Source organism: Galeopterus variegatus, unplaced genomic scaffold, assembly GCF_000696425.1.
Source record: "Galeopterus variegatus unplaced genomic scaffold, G_variegatus-3.0.2 Scaffold3845, whole genome shotgun sequence".
NCBI lineage: Eukaryota > Metazoa > Chordata > Mammalia > Dermoptera > Cynocephalidae > Galeopterus > Galeopterus variegatus.
Genome location: NW_007729956.1, coordinates 99,529 through 118,576, shown reverse-complemented (window position 1 = coordinate 118,576; position 19,048 = coordinate 99,529). Strand labels below are relative to the sequence as shown.

The following is a 19,048-nucleotide window of genomic DNA, read 5'->3' as shown; positions in this document are numbered from 1 at the left end:
ATTTTGCCCTATTTTACATACTATAATAAAAATATAATAATAACAGAATGTGTAATATATATTTTTATTTTTATATTAAAATTTGGAAAGAAATCACAAAGACTTGAGAAATTCAGTAGTAACTTAGGATTGGCTTGTTAGTGAAACTTGAGTTTAATCAAAATTACTCTAGATTCTGAATTTATTTTTTTTTTTTTTTTTGTCTTTTTGTCCTTTTTCATGACCGGCAACGGATCGCAACCCTCAGTGTTGCCCCCGTACCAGACCGGGGACCGGCAACGGGATCGCAACCCTCGGTGTTGCCCCCGCTCCTCGCTCAGCCAGTGAGCGGCCGGTCTGTATGTGGGATCCGAACCCTCGGCGGGAGCGCCGCCATGCTTCCCAAGCGGTGCACTGTAGCAGTGCGCCACCGGGCCGGCCCCCTGAATCTATTTTTAGTTATGATTATTTACCTAACATAATATAATGAAATCAAACTCATACAGTGAGAATACTAGAGTTAAGAAATAAAATCCTTAATTGAGATGTTCTCCCTATTGTGAACCCAAGAAAAGTAATAAGAATATAAAAGAACTTGTCATTCCCATCCCATTTTTTTTTTTAATCAAACAGGTCAGTATGAATAATACAATGTAAATATGCTAAAAAAAAAACCATACAGTCTTAAGCTGTTCAGACCACTTTCTGACCTAAGCAAAGACCACATTTGTTTAGTACACAAGTTGACTACACATGGAGGCAATTCAGAGGTCAAATTCAAGTTGCTACTTTATTTTCTAAGTATATTTAGAAGACTTATACTCTAAATAGGTACTTTTCACACTATCAGACTATACAAGTAAGAACAAAGAGATACAGTCTCTCAGAAGACCTTAGGTGTGTTAACAGTTTAACACAATATCCTAACAATTAGTTTGGGAACACCAAATTATGAATAGGTATAATATAAAAGAAAGGATTTCCTACTTTTCAATCTTAGTGTTCAAATTTTTTTAAAAAATTACTATAGAGCATGTCTACAAGAGTCCAAAGCCACTGCTTCTGTGCAAAAAAGCTAAGCTCATATTTTGTAATACTCACATTAAAAAGATAAACTTAATAGATCATACCTATTGTTGGTAGTCAAATCACATTGAAATCCAGAGGCATGGTGGGAGAACCTCACGAGTGGACACCGAGCATTTAGAATTTTTTGTACGCCCACACAACCAGGGCCAAAGTGGTCAAGGCATTCCCCTATCACAGACAGGATCTTCTGAGTTGCAATTCTTCCTGAAGGAATATTTTTCACTTGAAATTCCATCAGAAAATTTCCTGCAGTCTGAATAATAAAAACATTTGTAAATAGGAGCTTTTTAGAAAAAGCAATTTCTTAATTAACTTTTTAAAAAGTTAATTTTGAATAATTTAAATAATTTCTCTAAATAATTTCTGGCAAAACAAAACAAAACAAAACAAAAACAACACCCACAAAATAAAAATTCTTCATGCAATCACAGCCAAAAACAGAGAAAAGATCCTCAGTTGCCTTTTGTTTCTCCAGAATATAAAGTACTAACTTGAAAAATCACCGGCTTTTTATAATTAACATATGTACCACAGTACATTATATATCAAAAAGTAATATTATACATAGAACCATTTCTTCTCTAAATTCAGTGCACATTCATGTTTGCCCTTTCCTAGTTAGCCATTACATTTTAATAGATGCCCGAAACCCACAATAGTAAAGAAATACAGGCATAAAAACAGCGAATCAATGTCGAAATTTAATGTTTAATAAAACGAACTCTGCAAATTACTGGAGGAAAATTCCTATTCAACAAATGAGTCAAGAGGCCATCAAAAAAAACCCCAGATCCCTAGTTCAGTCCTAAAACTGAATTAAATTCAACATGGATCAAAGACTTAAATGTAAAAAGTACTAGAAGACAACAAGTGAATGTTTTTACAATCTTAAGAGTAGTGAAGGGTTATCTGAGCATGACACAAAATTACGGAAGACATAAAAGAAAAAATATGATTTCAAGAAAATTAAAATCATATTAAGGCAAAGTATACATTCACTAATAAACAAAAGACAAAGCAAAACAGTAACATGTCACACAAGGGGCTAATTTATGAAAGGTTTACACAAACGAAAGGGAGGGAAAACCACCCAATTTTAAAGTCTTTAGGCAAAAATCAAGACTTGAAGAAGAAATTAACAGAAGAAATAAAAATGGCTAAGAACATGGTAAAAGATGCTCACGTTTTCTAGAAAATAAAAAAAATTAAAACAGCATGAGATTTTTCATTTATTATTAATCTGGCAAAGATAAACAGGCTGATTACCAGCATTGGTACATAAAGGAAAATGTGTATACACTGTAGGTGGGAGTATACACTGGAACATGTTTCCTGTAGAACTTATCGATATCTATTGAAAATTTAAATGTACAATACTTTAACTATTAAAATCCTAGGAAATTATCTCAAAGGAAATACTTGCATAAATAAGCCTATTTACAAGACGTTCACTCGTGCAGCATTATTCGTGTGGTAGACATCTTTTGGGAAGTCTACCCAGCTTAATAAGGTTCTCTACCCTCAACAACCCCTCTTCTAGAACTATTCTTCCAAAAAGGATTAGGGCCCCAACACCAATGTTTATCATGGAAATCTACTCCCTTCCTCCCAGCTGAGTAGACCAGGCATGAAGAGCTAATCTAAGCACTGTAGGAGTATAACATACGTTCATCCAAAGATCTCTACTGGGAACTGGAACTAAGGTTCAGAGGCAACCATGTGGCTGAAATATGTAATTCAGAAGCTTTGGGGCAGGCATACCTACAACACAGCACGAAAAGGTAAAGAAAAACAACGGGGTGGGGAGGGAGAAGTGAAGGGGGAGAGAAAGAGATAAATGAAGCAAATATGTAGAGAGAAACAGAACACTTCCTGGGTTCTTGATGGTTTACACTTCTTTCTAGTCCTTTCCTAAGACTCTGCCACATTTCTGACCCTGGGGTTCTATGAGGCCTACTCTACTTCTTTATTTTGCTTAAGCTAGTTTGCGACGGTTTCTGTTACATACAACCAAAAAATATTAACTAATATACTTGGCAATAAAGAGGGTAAAAAAGATATCACTCTAAACTGTCTAACCAATGGAGAATTGGTAAGTAAATTATGGTACATTCATTCAACAGAATATTCTGCAGCCATTGAAAGGGATGCAGTAGATTGAACTGCCAAGACACTATTAATGAAAAAAAAATCAAATTATAATTTATATAGATTAAGATATAATCTGTAATTAAATTTTGTTTAAATAAAGCATTTATCTATGCAAAGGAAGAAAATCCAGAATAAAATACATTACTTTATTCACAGTAGTTACCTGTGGAGGTGATGGGACCATCAGAGATATTTTTATTATATATTTCGGTATCTATTTCTTTATAATCACAAAAAGTTGACAACATAAAATACAAATACTATGTATATAAACAATCCTGACAAATAAACATGTTATATCTTCTCTATTTACTGTCTTCTAGATAGATTTCTATTTACTAGGATACTTTTGTATCAAAGGAAATAAAAAATGGATTTCCTTTAAAAACATTCAAAAGTTTCAAGACTCTAGGTTAGCCATTTTGTTATAATATATCTTTATAACTTTTCTGTTTCCCTAGTCCATTATATTTTAAAATACAAACACACAGAAATTTACAGGGAAAGTAGAAATACAAATAAGAGCAAGCAAAAAATAAAGTATGAAGCTTCTTAACAGGAAAGCAAAGACAGATTACCATCTTTTACCAAGATTAAACAGGACCACAAGAAAAAAACAGGTTTAGGGTCAAATGATCTCAGGATGGCAAAACAATGTCAACTGGGAGAATAGTATCAGACATATACATTTACTTATCTTGCATATTAAGTATGCCAGGCACTATGTTCAATATTGCGAGATAAGTAAATGAAAAGACATGGTTCCTGCCCTGCCCAAGCCTATGATATAGTGGTAGATATATAGCTCGACCACTAAATAAACATGATACAGAAAGAATTTGGAGACAGACAGAAACACCAGCAAGACACAACAAAATAGGAGTAATTAATTTTGACTAGAGTGGAGGGAAAAGAAAAAGCAAGGATGGCTTCAAGAAAATGGAGCCAGAACTAGACCTTGAAAGCTGCAAAAGAACGATAGTCAGGAAATGGAGGGAAAGGGCACTCCTGACAGAAGGGATAGAACAACTGTTTGATCATGATGATATTCTCAAAGTACCTTATAATTCTGGAAATGTTAACTAAATAATGTGGTTGGAAAACTGGGTGTGTAAAAAATATAAAATGAGAAATGACTAAAATTTAAGAGACAGATCATTTCAATACTATACTAAAGAGAAGATCCATTCTAACTTTGAGAGAAAATCCAAACTGTTTTAAGATAACTCCAGCACAAACTGACAGTTGGAATAATACCCATGACATAAGGAATAAGAAGTGGAAAACAGGATGTTGGTACAATAACCTAAGAGAGAGTTTATAAAGGACTGTGTGACCACAGGTACAAGAGATAACTTAGTCAGAAGCAGAATTAAAAGATGGCAAATGTTAGCAAAGCTAAAATGCCACTAATTAACATGTGAAATATTTAAGAACTTAGAGAAAACACTTACAGGGAGATGGAAGTAGGGTAATGGAAGTAAGTTTTGTTTTTAAAACATTAAGTTTAAAGTGTTAACTGGACATCCACATAAAGATGGATTTCCGTTATTAGTTTAAAACATGTAAGAAAATACAGAGATATAAAAGCTTAACATTTTATTACAAACACAGCCTTTTCAAAGTTGTAATTAAATTAAATCATCTCTTATAAGTGGAATATATAATATCCAAACTGCAAGAGGAAAAGCGGGGGAAGGCAGGGAAAGGCAGGAATAAAGTAGGATTAATCCAATAAAAAGAGAAAAAGAAGAAAATGAAAAGCAAAGAAAAAACATAGAAAATAGGAAATAAAAAAATAAGTAGAAATGAGTCCAAAAATTATCGGTAATAACAATAAACATATTAAACTCAAAGACTCACAGATAGAAGTAAAATCATACTGCTATTTACAAAAGATACACCCAAAATATAACATACATGAAGGCTGAAAATAGAGAAATAGAAGATATGTGAGGCAAATAGTAAGTGGCCCTCTTAACAAATGAAATAGAATTTAAGGAAAAGCATTTACAGAGATGAAAAGGAACAATCCAATAAGAAGATATAATAATCATATACCTATATACCAATATGTAACTAATATAGCCTTTGAATAAAACAAAAATCAAAAGAATTTTAAGGAGAAATTAACAAAACCAAAAATCAGGAGATTTAAAAATATTTCAGTAACTAGATTGCACAGATAAAAAAATTAGTTAAGATATAGGTAATATGGATAACACAATAAGCAACCTGACCTAACCAAAAAACTTCTCAACCCATGAAAAGAATAACAACTTTATTGCATATACAGAATATTCATAAAACATGATCACATATTAGACCAATACAAAGGACTTTATAATTCCAAAGAATCAATAGCAAACAGACCTTATTCTTTAACCACAATATTTATTAAGTTTAGAAATTAACAGTTATGATTTTATTAAGTCCAAAGACTTCCCTTTTCTAATTTCTTAACTTTAAATGACTATAGTGGTCTAAAGAAATATAATTACCTTAACAGCACTGAGTTTTCCAATTTCATCTAGATCCAAAAACATGTCCAAATCACATCCTAATTTCCCAAAAGTGTTCACTGAGGAGCCAAAGGGTCTGACTGTACAGTCCGGAAAATACGCAGCTGCTATGTCTTCAACGAGAGAACAGGTGAGATAGCGGAGCTTAGTGTTTTCCTCTGTTAGCTGGAATTCCTTCAGGAGACTGTTCAGCTGATCATCTATCTAGCTGGCCAAAACAAAAACAAAAAAACATAGAAAGTGGTCAGGTCATAAAAAAATAATTGTCATTTTACTTCTAAAGATTTGATAGTTTTCAAGACCTACCTTAAAAAATGCAACTTTTTTTTCTTCAGCCTTAAAAGTAGATTTTTAAAAGTATTCTTTAAAAAGCACTAAGAAATAACACTAGCAAAAGGCATTGTTTGGGGAAAATGCTAGTAGTCAAGTGCTCCAGAACAGGTCAAAACAACCACAAAGCTAGACATTCTAAATTCAGGGGTAGAGGAGACTGATGTTCAAAGACAAGAAACACTAGAAATAAACAGTGACTCAAATAAAGGCCCAAGATCTCTCAGTTTCTTAGAATAATAATCCTGTATATCCACCAGAAGACTGGTGTTAAAGTGATCACATTTTGAAACTGTGTACTAGAATTCAGTATTTAAAGTAAAAAATCAAAGCATCAAATGCCATTATTTAAAAACAATATCAAAAATAACTGAACTAAGCATTCAACTCAAAAAAATAAATAAAAGTAAAGGAAATGTATAAGGTTAGAAGCAAAAATTTTTTAAATTAGAAAATCAAACCAAAAAAATAGTATTTTTATAAATAGAACCATGAAGTGATTCTTTGAAAAGATTACTATACTATCTAAACATTTGACAAGCCTGAGTAAGAAAAACCAAGACAAATACAAACAATATTAGGACAGAGAAAAGAGATAAAACCAGAAATAAGATTTTTAAAAATTTATAGAATATCACGTACAGTTTTATGTCATGTGGAAAAGAGAAAAGAAACCTGAATCATCCAAAAAGGCCAAAAACTTTGGAAGAATGTGGTTACCTCTGAGGAGTACAAATGCGGCATGAGGGTGCAGGGAGTACAGAAGGATTGCTTTCAGTTTTCATTCGACATATTTTGTAGTTTTGAGTTTTTAAAGCAATCCCATTTATTAAGAGATATCAAAACTACTAAAATAAAAATAGTAATAAAAATAGTAGCAAAACAAATGAACTAACGTATTTTTAAAATTCACCTTGACTAAGTAGGGTTTATACTGTGAGCACAAGAATTGCTTGATATAGGGAAATCTACGATTGTAATTCACCACATTAAAAGAAATGAGAAAAACCATATGATAATCTCGAGATCATATGACAGTTGTCAAGATAATCTCAAATGTCAAAACTCAACATCTACCTGACGAAATTCTTAGAAAGCTAAGAACAGAAGAAAACTTTCCTTCACAATGTTGTGCATCTATCACCACCATCAATCTCCATAACTCTTTTTATCTTGTGAACCTGAAGCTCTCTACCCATTAAATAATGTAGCTTGAATATTTTATAAGAAATTTTACAATATATAAAATAATGGCATACATATTTTTAAAAGTAATCTGTAAACTTACACTTTCTGCACAACGAAGTAATTCAAAAATCTTCTTGCTTGAGGGAGGCAACTGATTACTACACTGTATATGTGACTGTTGAGAAGTCTGGTTTGATGGATTCTTCAACTTTAAATTGAAGTAACGTGATCTGAATGGAATCACAGCTTCCGTGCTCATGCTTGGAGTATGAGCCCCATTTTGCAGTGAGTCTACACTTTCCTTTTGGCAAAATTCTACGACAGCATAGAGACCCTATACCAAAAACATAAGAAAAAAATACATTTCACAATGATATATTTAACATAGCATTTTAGTTCAGATTCCAAAACACTTGTCATTGCTATAAAATATTACTTTTTTAAATTTATAAACTAATGTTAGTCAAGAGAAGCTGAGAAGAATGCCGAAATAGAAAAATAAAAGGCTATTTTAGTTCAGATTCCAAAACACTTGTCATTGCTATAAAATATTACTTTTTTAATTTTATAAACTAATGTTAGTCAAGAGAAGCTGAGAAGAATGCCGAAATAGAAAAATAAAAGGCAAAACAAAGATCCCCTCCCACTGGTCTTCATACCTAACATAGCTAACACTATCTAAAGTATTCAAATAATGGAATCGTTCAGTAATAAATTACTTATAATTCTAAAACACCGCTATAAGAATTTCTATTGTCATATCCATAAAAAATTAAATTAAATTTAGATAAGTAAAGATGTAGGATATCAAAAGTGAATCTAACTTTACCATATTGCAAAAGGCAACAGCAAAAAACAAATAATGGAGACCTTTATCCTTCAAGAGCATGAACATTAAGTTAGATTGTTTTACAAATACTTACATAACTTTCATAGAAAAAATGATTATTAATAGGTCCATGTTGGGATAAATATTTGAGAAACTTTTTTTCACTGATTTTATTTGGGCAATGTATTAAAACAGTCCGCTGTGCCTGTTCTCGTCTTTCTTTTTGTACCTCAGAGAATCTCTTTTTTGGAGTCTTGTCTTCAGAGCCTATGAATGAAACAAAAATATTTCCACCATACATACAAACACACAAACAAAACTTAAAACATATTTTGATAAGGTATACAAAGATTTTATATATAACTAAAAACAACCTAAGTTGTAATTTCATATTTTTTCTTCTCTACTTTATAAGGGTTAAGCTACACATCTTTCAATGTTCATTTTACTGTTCTCCTGTAATTATCATTAAAACTGTACAGATTTTTGTTCTGATTTGTTATACTTGATGCATAGTGCTAAAAAAAAGGAAGAGTTCTACAAAATTTTAAAAGCAAAACCAGGAAAGTAAAATCACTCATTTAACACTTCCACAGATAAACACATATGAAACCTCTACAAACTGTAATGTTCCAAAACCTAAAAGAAACTGAAAGCCTGAGTGCAACGAGACAATGAGTTCAGACATTCAACATATGGAAATAAGTTTATTAATGAGTTTTTCTCTGTCAAGAGCCTTGATCAGGCTCAAACAACTAACACCAAGTTGCCAACTACCATGTGCTCTGCATCACAAGGAAAACAATGATGTTAAAAGCTAGCTGCTACCCATGAAAAGCTCATGATAATTTTACTAAGGAAACAAAGGGTAATATTTTTTTCATTTAAAAACCATTCTAGGGTCTAGGGATTTCACAATCACACAGAATGAAGAAAGAGTTGTGACAGTCAAGAATTAAATATTAATAACCCAACAGCCACAAAGGCAAGATCAACAAATGAGCTAAGTACTCATATAAAGAAAAAAAATAACATTCAAATTCTAGGAAAATATAAAAGCCAAACACTGAATTTTAACTACTCACTTTTTTTTTTCCCCTGAAGACATTTAACTTAAATATCTTTAATATTTAACTTAACTTCTAGTTGAGTAGCTTAAAACGCTTCTTTTAACAGTCTGGAATGGTGGACTCTAGAGATTATAAACCATCAAGTCTGATATCAATACTCTTAACAAAATGCCACAGAGATTAAATAGAATAGAAAATGTAACTGATGTAGGGAAATCAGCAGAAGCTTTCAGCCTCATTTTCTTTCAAAAGGCTATAAAATTGATGAATCAAGGAAATATTCCAAACACACTATCTTAATTTCAGCAAACTCCAAGACATCCTCACAGACAAGACGGAAAAATATAGGATAATGGTAGGAGGAGTTGGATGAACCCTAAACTGTGCTCATTAGTATCAGCCTAGAGGCAATCTCTAATGGCACACCAGAGAACTTGGCCCTGACCTGCTCAACATTTTTAACAAGTGATCAAACGCATATTGAAAATCTTTCCTATTCTGGCTATTCTAGATGCTAAAAGTACATCTCTTTGTGTGCCCTCATCTCCATTCCAAATGCCAATTCTTTAACATCAGTCTCTCATTTCAGGCCTGCATCGCCATAATAACCTGACTCCTAGTCTCATTTATTCTAGTCATGTCCTTCTCAAGCCATCATTCACATTACTGCCAAAGTGATCTTCATAAAATGATCTTTTAAAAAAACTGCCTGAATCATCTCACCCCTTTTTCAGTTGTAATTATCACATATACATTCTTGTCTCTAATTTTTAATCTGAGGCTAGACTGATGTCCAACTGTTTGTTGTAAAAGACAAATAGGGTAAAATTTTATAAAGTAAAAGTATAAACCCTCCCTCAGTCTTCTTACCCTAATAATAGCCAATCATTAAGTTTGGTACTTATCTTTCCAGACATTTTCAAGTCTTATATAAACATATAAATTTGTACCCATAGATAAACATCTTTTACACAATTTAAGTTATTGAAACCATACTATACATTCTATTTTATAATATGATTTAAAAAATTTAATACGTTGGGGACATCTTTCCGTATCAGTAGATATATGTTTACCTTATTTTTTTTAATAATTGTGTAAATATTTTTGTATATGTACTTATCACAGTTTAGCCAATCCTCTACTGATAAATGTTTAGGTGGTTTACCAATTTTCACTATGACAAACAATATGCAGTATACAATGTCTTTGCACATTTATGCAAGTACATCCCTGTAGTTGGACTGCTGGGGAAGACCAGGGACTGAATTTGAGACTGAGATAGAGAAGTCTGACAAACAATGGAACAATGTGCTTGAGAATATGGGAGAGATAGAATCTAAAGCATTAACAGCTCTGACCTTGAACAACAGTAGTTGAGAATGATGTAGACATGACAAGAAGGAGACAAAAAGTTGAGGTAGTTTAAGTTTATTGCCTTACAAAATGCTTATCAAATCTATAAATGACAAGTTGGGAGGAAGAGCTAATAAGTGCTAATGACATTCAGATTTGCAATGGTCTTGATAATATGGTAAACGCAAACTAACAAAAAAATGACTGAATACTGTCCTGCATTCAGAATCACAAACAAAATACAGATACAAGCACATAATGAAGAAAAAAATTAACCTAACAGTAGTTCTACAAAAGATGCCCAGAAGTTTGATTTGATGAAAACTCAAAATGAATCAAAGGAATGTTTTCTAAGGTGAGGATAGGGAGAGAATACATAATACATAAAATGTCAGGCCTTATTAAAACAAATGTTTTTAAAAATCCAAATTCAAGGGGTAATAGCACTTCTTTGCTATTTACTCATCAGGCCACATATGGAATATATGCTCTGCTCTGGACATAATAGATATGAGTATATTAGTGAGCCAGAGAGTGTCCAGAGAAGAGTAACAAAATGTCTAGAAACTCTAACAGGGAATTACTATTGATAAGGTGGGGCTATACACCTGGAAAATAAACTAATGAGAACCTGAGAGCTGTTTTCAAATACAATATATAGCACATTCTCTTTGAGCGACACTTTTTAGTTTTCCAAACACTGTCATATATACACTTTCTTCTGAATCTCACAATAACCTTTAAAGATAAACAGGGCAGGTATCACTTCAGGTGAAAAAATTGCAAAGTCAAACATCTAATAAAGTTGGGTAGTCTCCTTAGAGTTTAGTTGTTATTTGGTTGCCTGGCGTCTGTTCCCCTACCTCCCTACCCGACCTTGTTCTATTAACAGCACACCCTGCTTGTAAAAAGTCACTCTATGTGGTTGTGGTGGAGCTGTCAATACAGTTACTCTACTCATCACACTTACCCCCTCCCCAATAGATAGGCCCAGAATTATCAGACTATTTTGGATACCTCCTGAGGTGGACTGAATGGTCCCCCAAAGTCATTAAAGCTTAATCCCCATTGTAACTATTGAGCTGGGAAATCCTATCATGGTAATTGAAAGGTAGGGACTTGAAAAGGTGATTAGATTCTGAGGACCATACCCTAATGAATGGATTAATAATGGCGGTCATGGACATGGTTCTGAGGGATTTAAAAAGACAACACATGCGAGTCTCTCTGCTCCATCATTTTCTGCCATGTGAGACCCCTGAATTCCTGTAAAGCCACCACCAAGAAGACCCTCACCAGATATGTTCCCTGGACTTTGGACTTCCCAGCCTTTGAAACTGTAAGCAATCAATTTTATTTTCTTACAAATTACCCAGTTCCAGGTATTTTGTTATAAGCAACAGAAAAGGACTAGTATACCTCCTCTTAGTCCAAAGGATGGGACATGTGATCGATCAAAAGCTCTTTCCTGAAATTTTTCAAATTCAGGTAAACGATTATTTTATTATTTCATTTGAAGAAAGCTGCAAGCATGTGAACATGGAGTTTCTGGCAGCCATCACCCTCACCCATCAATACCACCATGTAGAAAAGTCTGAGATTATGGGACCACTAAACACAAGCTAAGAGAAAAAACAATACCTCATAGTGGCCACATCAATCCAGTTGACCTTAAAGCAGCTATATATGTCTCTTTCCGAGTTTGGTTACATGGGTTGGTATATCCTCCCTTTTCTACTTAAACTAATCTGAGTTCATTTCTGTCACCTTCATCCGAAAGTCCTGAATAATACACTACATACCCTTATTCTCTTTCCAGTACACCTCTTTCCACTCCTCATATAAAGACTATGTCAAAACTAAGACTAACATGGAAATGGGAAATTAGTACATTTTAACTCATTACAAATATTTTCAACCATTAGAGCCTGAGCAAAAAAAGTAATTGGCTGATACATGAGACAGTGTGTTCCTTGTTACTAGAAATGTTTTGGCAATGAGTTCTCACAATGAGTGAAAAAATGAATTGGATATTCCTTCCAGTTATAAAATTACATGCTTCTAAGTGAGTATAAGGTAGTTCCCTTCTTCCCTTTTTAAAAATGGTAAGGAAATTCAAATGAAGATTGTTACTTGTTATGACCCACAAGATACTCTCAATATTTAGTCAGTTATACTGTCCTAATTATAAAAAATGAAATATTTCCTTAAAAAAAGAAAAAGAGCAAAGTTACAGTAAATGAAGAGTATAGACTTGGAATCAGAAATGGGTTTTATTCCTATCTTTGCCACTGAATAGTTAGGTAAGTTTGAACTAGTCACTTGGACTAACCTGTTTCCTCATCTATAAAATGGAGTAATAATAATTCCTTCTACAGCTACTCCACAGGGTTGTTTCATGTCTCAAAGAGCATCTGAAAATACTCTCTATTTAATACACTATACAAATGTTACATTACAATAGCTTTTGGGGAGGATTCCTTACTCAAATTTTCAAGGTTACTTAAATTGTCAACAGAAGCAGCTTTTACTAAATACAAACTAATCACTATTTCAACCAACTGTCATATAAAATAATATCTCTTATTCCCTGTCAATATGAGTCTTTCACAGAGTCTAATGAAGGCAGCAATTAATTTTAGGGGCGAATACTTTGTTTAGCATACTTTAGAACTGTTTCCGGAAATAACTTCATATCTTAAAACTATAGCTCCAAAGAATGGCAGAAATCAACACATTTGTTGGACAGCTTCACTCAAGGTCTAAATTAACGGAGCTACGTGGCCCTGCACAAGTTATTTATCTCTTTGAGCCTCTTTCTACTTTGTAAAATGAAGACACAGATACATTTCTTGCGAGATTGTTTTAAGAATTGTAAATACCATACACAAACTCTTGAGTCACAAGAGAGGTTCGATAACAGTGAGATTCTCATTACGCAAAGCATACAAATTTAGAACGTTCGCCTGTTCCAGTAGAGGCAATCTTTTACCAGATTGAGTTTCTCAAAATGGCCCAAAATATAAAGTAAGTTGCCGTGAATTTCCTGGGCAGAGCCCTACATCTGGGAGCCAGGAATACGGGTTATTCATCAGTCGACCTCCAGCAACAACCTATCGGTATCAAAATCAGATACATTTGTGAATGAAGAAGCAATGACTGATGTATGGCACTACTATTATTATTGGGAAAGCTATTTCGCCAAATTGTAAAATGCTAGCAAACTGTGTTCTTGGCCTGAACTTCACAGAGGCTTAAACTATTTCAGTACTGTACACAGAAGTAGCCCCAAAGAAGAAAACGTCACACACCCCACTTCCACCTCGGCAACGACGGCGGACCTAGGTCGGCCTAATGAGATCAGAGGACAGGGCTCATCCTCATCCTCTCGCCAAAGGTTCCACAGGCCACGCGTCCGCCCGCGATCGCAGTCTCTTCCCCCTTCCCTCGCCCGCTGTGGGACGGGGCTACTGAGCAAACCCAGGACGCGGCACTATCACCTGTCTCCGCGCTTCCCGAAGGCTGCTCTTCTCTCCTGGGGTCTGCGGCCACAGTTCCTGGGCAGCTGAGAAGCCTGAGGATAGGAAGCTGGACTCTACTTCTTCTCTGGACACATAGGGGCAAACGGGTCAACAGCCCCACGCCGCGAACCGCCATTGTCAGAGAAGCAGGCGGCCGAAGATGAAAGGTCAGCGGATTTCCGCGCATGCGCCCTGGGGCGAAGAGAATGGGAAGCCTAGAGGGTCAAACTAGGCGAAAGACGTTCGCTTATAGAAGAAATTGAGGTCAGAATGGAGATCCCTGAGCTTGCAGACGTGTTTTACTTCCAGTTTCCCACCGTTCTCTAAATGAGCGCTCTATTTCTATTTATTTACTATTTCTATTTCCTCTCTCAAATAGCGTCATGAAAGAAGAGCCAGAGAGCAGGGCCATGAGGAAGGAGCACTGAAATTACCTAAACTTTACACGAAAAATTCATTTAACGTGGCCTGAATTTAAGCGTTTGTATTTCTCATTCAAAACACAGTACTACTTACTTGTGAGGTAAGTAGTAATATTGCCATTTAACAGAGTTTAATTTACTTGCTACAGTTTATTCTCACTTTACAGAAGAGGAAACTGAATGAGGCTCAGAAGTCAGATCCCAAGTCTGATTTTCAACACAAAAGATGGGGGTGTTGGACACAAAAATTGATGCCACACTTATAGGTTTGTACGACTAGACAATAATTTATATGACTGGCTCGCTCTTGCATTCGTCCTTCTCGTTTTGTTTTGTTTTCCTCTCCTGCTCAATTTCTCCATGTTTCTAGGAAGTATTACCAATTGGAGTACATTCTTTCGTTACACTTCATAGAAGAGGAAAGTGTTAAACAATTTCTATAAATGCCTTTAGGAAAAATAACTAAACAAAACTTAAAAATCCAATGTAAATATAGCACCTAATTTCTAAAATGCATTGGATGCAGTGTACTTCAAATGATTCCAAAGCAAACCTAACTTCATAGTGTTTGTGTCATTATTTACAATAACGGACTGATTGAGGGGGAGGGGTAAAGTATTTGTGCACTGACCTCTGGGATAACTTAGAGTATAATAAATGATAACATTTAAAAAAAAATTATTAGGCACTGTTCTAAGTGCTTTACATATATTGATTCTTTTAATCCTTACAACAGCCCTGGGAGGTAGAAACCATTATTTGTCTCCATTTATTTGTGGGGAAATTAAGGCATAGATAAGTTAAATAGTAGTCCTAAAGTTTCACAACCAATCAGGGGCAGAGGTGGGAGTTAAACCTACCTTGTCTGGTACAGGGCTTCTTTTTCTTTCTTTTTTCTGTACCAGCTTTATTGAAATTTAATATCATATATCATACAATTCACCCCTTAGCATGTACTATTTAGTGGTTTTCGGTATAGTCACAGAGTTTTGCAACCATCACCATAATCGTTTTTGGAACATTTTTATCACCTCCAAAAGAAACTCTGTCCTTTAGCTATCACCCCATTCCCTGCCGCCCAAAGCAACCACTTATCTACTTTCTATCTTTATGGAATTGCCTGTGTTGGACATTTCATATAAATGGAAGTATACAATATGTAGTCTTTTGTGACAGGCTTCTTTCACTTAGCATAATGTTTTCAAATTTCATCCATGTTGTAGCATGTGTCAGTACTTCATTCCTCTCTACGGCCAAATAATATTCTGTCATATTGACATACCACATATGCTTATCCATTCTTCAGTTAATGGACATTTGGGTTGTTTCCACTTCATGCCTGTAATAAACAATGCTGCTATAAACATTTATTTACAAGTTTTTGTGTGCACATGTTTTCACTTCTCTTGGGTATACACCTAGGAGTGGAAGCACTGGATCGTATGTTAACTCACTTTAACATTTAGAAGAACTCCCGGGATATTTTCCAAAGTGATCTCATCATTTCCCTTCCCATCAGCAGTGTATGAAAGTTTTGATTTTTGCATATCTTTGCCAATACTTGTTATTTTCTGTATTGTTTTCATTTCTCTTTTTTGTTTTTTAATAATAGCCATTATACTGGGTGTGCAGTGTTATCCCTTGTTTTTTATTTGCATTTCCCTGATAAATGATGAGCATCTTTTCATGTGATTATTGGCCATTCGTGTATTCGCTCTGGAGAAATGTCTATTCAGATCCTTCGTCCTTTTTTTAATTGGATTGTCTTTTTATTATTGAGTTTTAAGGGTTCTTTATACATTACGGATACAATTCCCAAATCAGGTATATGATCTGAAAATATTTTATCCCAATCTGTGGGTTGTCTTCACTTTGTTGATGGTGTCCTTCAAAATATGTCCTTTTTTTAATTGGATTGTCTTTTTATTATTGAGTTTTAAGGGTTCTTTATACATTACGGATACAATTCCCAAATCAGGTATATGATTTGAAAATATTTTATCCCAATCTGTGGGTTGTCTTCACTTTGTTGATGGTGTCCTTCAAAATATAAATGTTAATTTTGGTGAAATGAAATTTATCTATTTTTTTTCTTTTGTTTCTTGTGCTTTTGGTGTCATATCTAAAAAAATACATTGCCTAACCCGATGTTGTGAAGATTTACCGCTATGTTTTCTTCTAAGATTTTTTATATCCTTAGCTTATACATTTAGGACTGTGATCTATTTCGAGTTAGTTTTTGTATGTGGTGTGAGGTAGGGGTACAGCTTCACTCTTTTGCATGTGGATATCAAATTGTCCCAGCACCATTTATTGAAAGGTTCTTTTCCCATTAAATGGTATTGGCACCCTTGTCAAAGTCAGTGACCAAAGACATAGACACCTGGGTGTATTTCTGGGATTCTCAATTCTATTTCATTGATCTATATGCCTATCCTTCTGCCAATACCACATTGTCCTGATAACTGTAGTTTTGTAGTAACTTCTTAAATTGGAAAATGTGAGTCCTCCAACTTTGTTCTTTTTCAAAATTGTTTTGGCTATTCAGAGTCCCTCATGATTCCACATGAATTTTAGAATAAATTTTGCACCTTAACTTTTTAATTTGGCAATATTCTTTGGAAATTTATCCACATTAGTATATAACATTTACCTCATTCTTTTAAAATGCAGCTTGTCAATTGCTTCAGAAAAGGCAGCTGGGATTTTGATAGATATTGTGCTGGATCTGTAGATCAGTTTCAGGAGTTATTAACAATATTAAGTCTGCCAAAACATGAACATGGGATTTCCTTTCATTTATTAATCTCTTTCAGCAATATCTTACTTACACTTTTATGATTATTTCTAAGTTTTTTATTCTTTGTGATACTATTGTAAATGGAATTATTTTCTCAATTTTGTTTTTGGATTGTTCATTACACATGTATAGAAATACAGTTAATTTCTATATACTGATCTTGTATGGTACAAACTTGCTGACTCATTTATTAGTTCTAATAATTTGTGGGGTTTTTTTGGTAGATTCTTTAGGATTTTCTATATACAAAATTATGTCATCTTCAGATAAAAATAGTTTTACTTCTTCCTGTTCAGTCTAGAAGCTTTTATTTTATTTTCTTGCCTAATTTCTCTGGCTAGAACCTCCAATAAAATGTTAAATAGAAATGGTGAGAATACACATCCTTGTATTGTTTCTGACCTTAGGGGTAAACCATTCAGCCTTTTACCATCATGTATGATGTTAGCTAAAGTGTTTTGTATATTCCCTTTACCAGGTTGAAGAAGTTCCTTTCTCTTTCTGTTTGTTAAGAATTTTTATCATGAAAGGGAGTTGGATTTTGTCCATTTTTTTCTGCATGTAGTGAGATGATCACATGGTCTTGTCCTTTATTCTTTTAGTATAGTGTATTATGCTGATTTATTTTCAGATGTTAAACCAACCTTGCATTTCTGGGATAAATCCTACTTGGTCATGATGTATGAACTTTTTATATGTTGCTGCATTCAGCTTATCAATATTTTTGTTATAACTTCTTAACTGGTTTACCACTCTCTACTATGTTCCTTACAGTCTATTCTCAGCACACTGGCTAAAGTCCTGTGATCATGACATATTTCTTTTCCAAACTTTCCAGGGGTTTCTTTCTCACTTCAAGGTAAAAGCTAAGCTCTTGTAAAGTCAACGTGAATAGGCCTCCCCCTTCCTCTTGAGCACATTTCCTGGTACTCTCTGTCTCATCTGCTCTGCTCTTGCTATACTGATCTCCCTGATATTGCTCAAACATCCAAGGAAATTACCACCTTGGGACATTGGTGCTTACTGTATTCTCTTCCTGGACAAGAATTCTCTCCCACATGGCCTACTGCCTTGCTTCCTTCAGGTCTCTGTTCAAACATTACCTTATAAGAGACCATTTTCTGATCACTCTATAAAATAGCAACCCTTTTACCCCCAAGCATGACATTGTATTCCCCATTCTCCTCACCTGCTCTTAGCAGGTTATTACCATAGCATGTATTACCGTTTCACACTCCATATATGTCTACATGTTTATTTATATTGTTCACTGTCTTTCCTCAAGTAGAATATAAGCTCAGATAAATTCATTTATCTATTTATTGGACAAATATTGTTCATTTATTATTATGGACAATGTTCTAGATTCTGGGGATACAACAATGAAAAAAAAAACAGATAAAATCCTTGCTCTTATGGAGTTTATCTTCTAGTGGGAGGGACATTCAATAAACAAAATACAAGTAAAATATGTAATACTCATTTGTCAGTGGTGATAAGTGCTACAGAGAAATTGATGCAAGGAATGTAGAGGTTGCCGGGAAGGAAATGGGGAGATATAGGTCGAAGGATACAAAATAGTAGATATGTAGGATGAGCTCGTCTAAAGGTCTAACATACAATATGAGGAATATATGTAATGAAACTGTATTATGGATTTTTTGTTAAGTAGATTTTAGCTACTCTTGTCACCAAAAAAAAAAGCAACTATGTGAGATGACAGATATGTTCATTTGTTTCACTATAATATCCACTTTACTGTCTATATGTATCCCATAACATCGTATTGTA

General features: G+C 34.1%; 1 protein-coding gene across 2 annotated transcripts in view; it reads right to left on the bottom strand.

Moving 5' to 3' along the window:
- Nucleotides 1–14,185, bottom strand: part of MTPAP (mitochondrial poly(A) polymerase) — a 27,944-nt gene extending 13,759 nt beyond the window's left edge. The window contains exons 1-5 of one of the 2 annotated variants that reach the window (XM_008586135.1): nucleotides 14,015–14,185; nucleotides 8,183–8,355; nucleotides 7,360–7,593; nucleotides 5,721–5,945; nucleotides 1,110–1,321 (exon numbers count right to left, since the gene is read on the bottom strand). In XM_008586135.1, coding sequence (XP_008584357.1) covers nucleotides 1,110–1,321; nucleotides 5,721–5,945; nucleotides 7,360–7,593; nucleotides 8,183–8,355; nucleotides 14,015–14,171 — 1,001 coding nt within the window. In that variant the 5' untranslated portion in view covers nucleotides 14,172–14,185. The remainder of the gene's footprint in view (nucleotides 1–1,109; nucleotides 1,322–5,720; nucleotides 5,946–7,359; nucleotides 7,594–8,182; nucleotides 8,356–14,014) is intronic. The other variant, XM_008586136.1, reaches the window with a different exon arrangement.
- Between the last annotated feature and the right edge of the window lie 4,863 nt (nucleotides 14,186–19,048).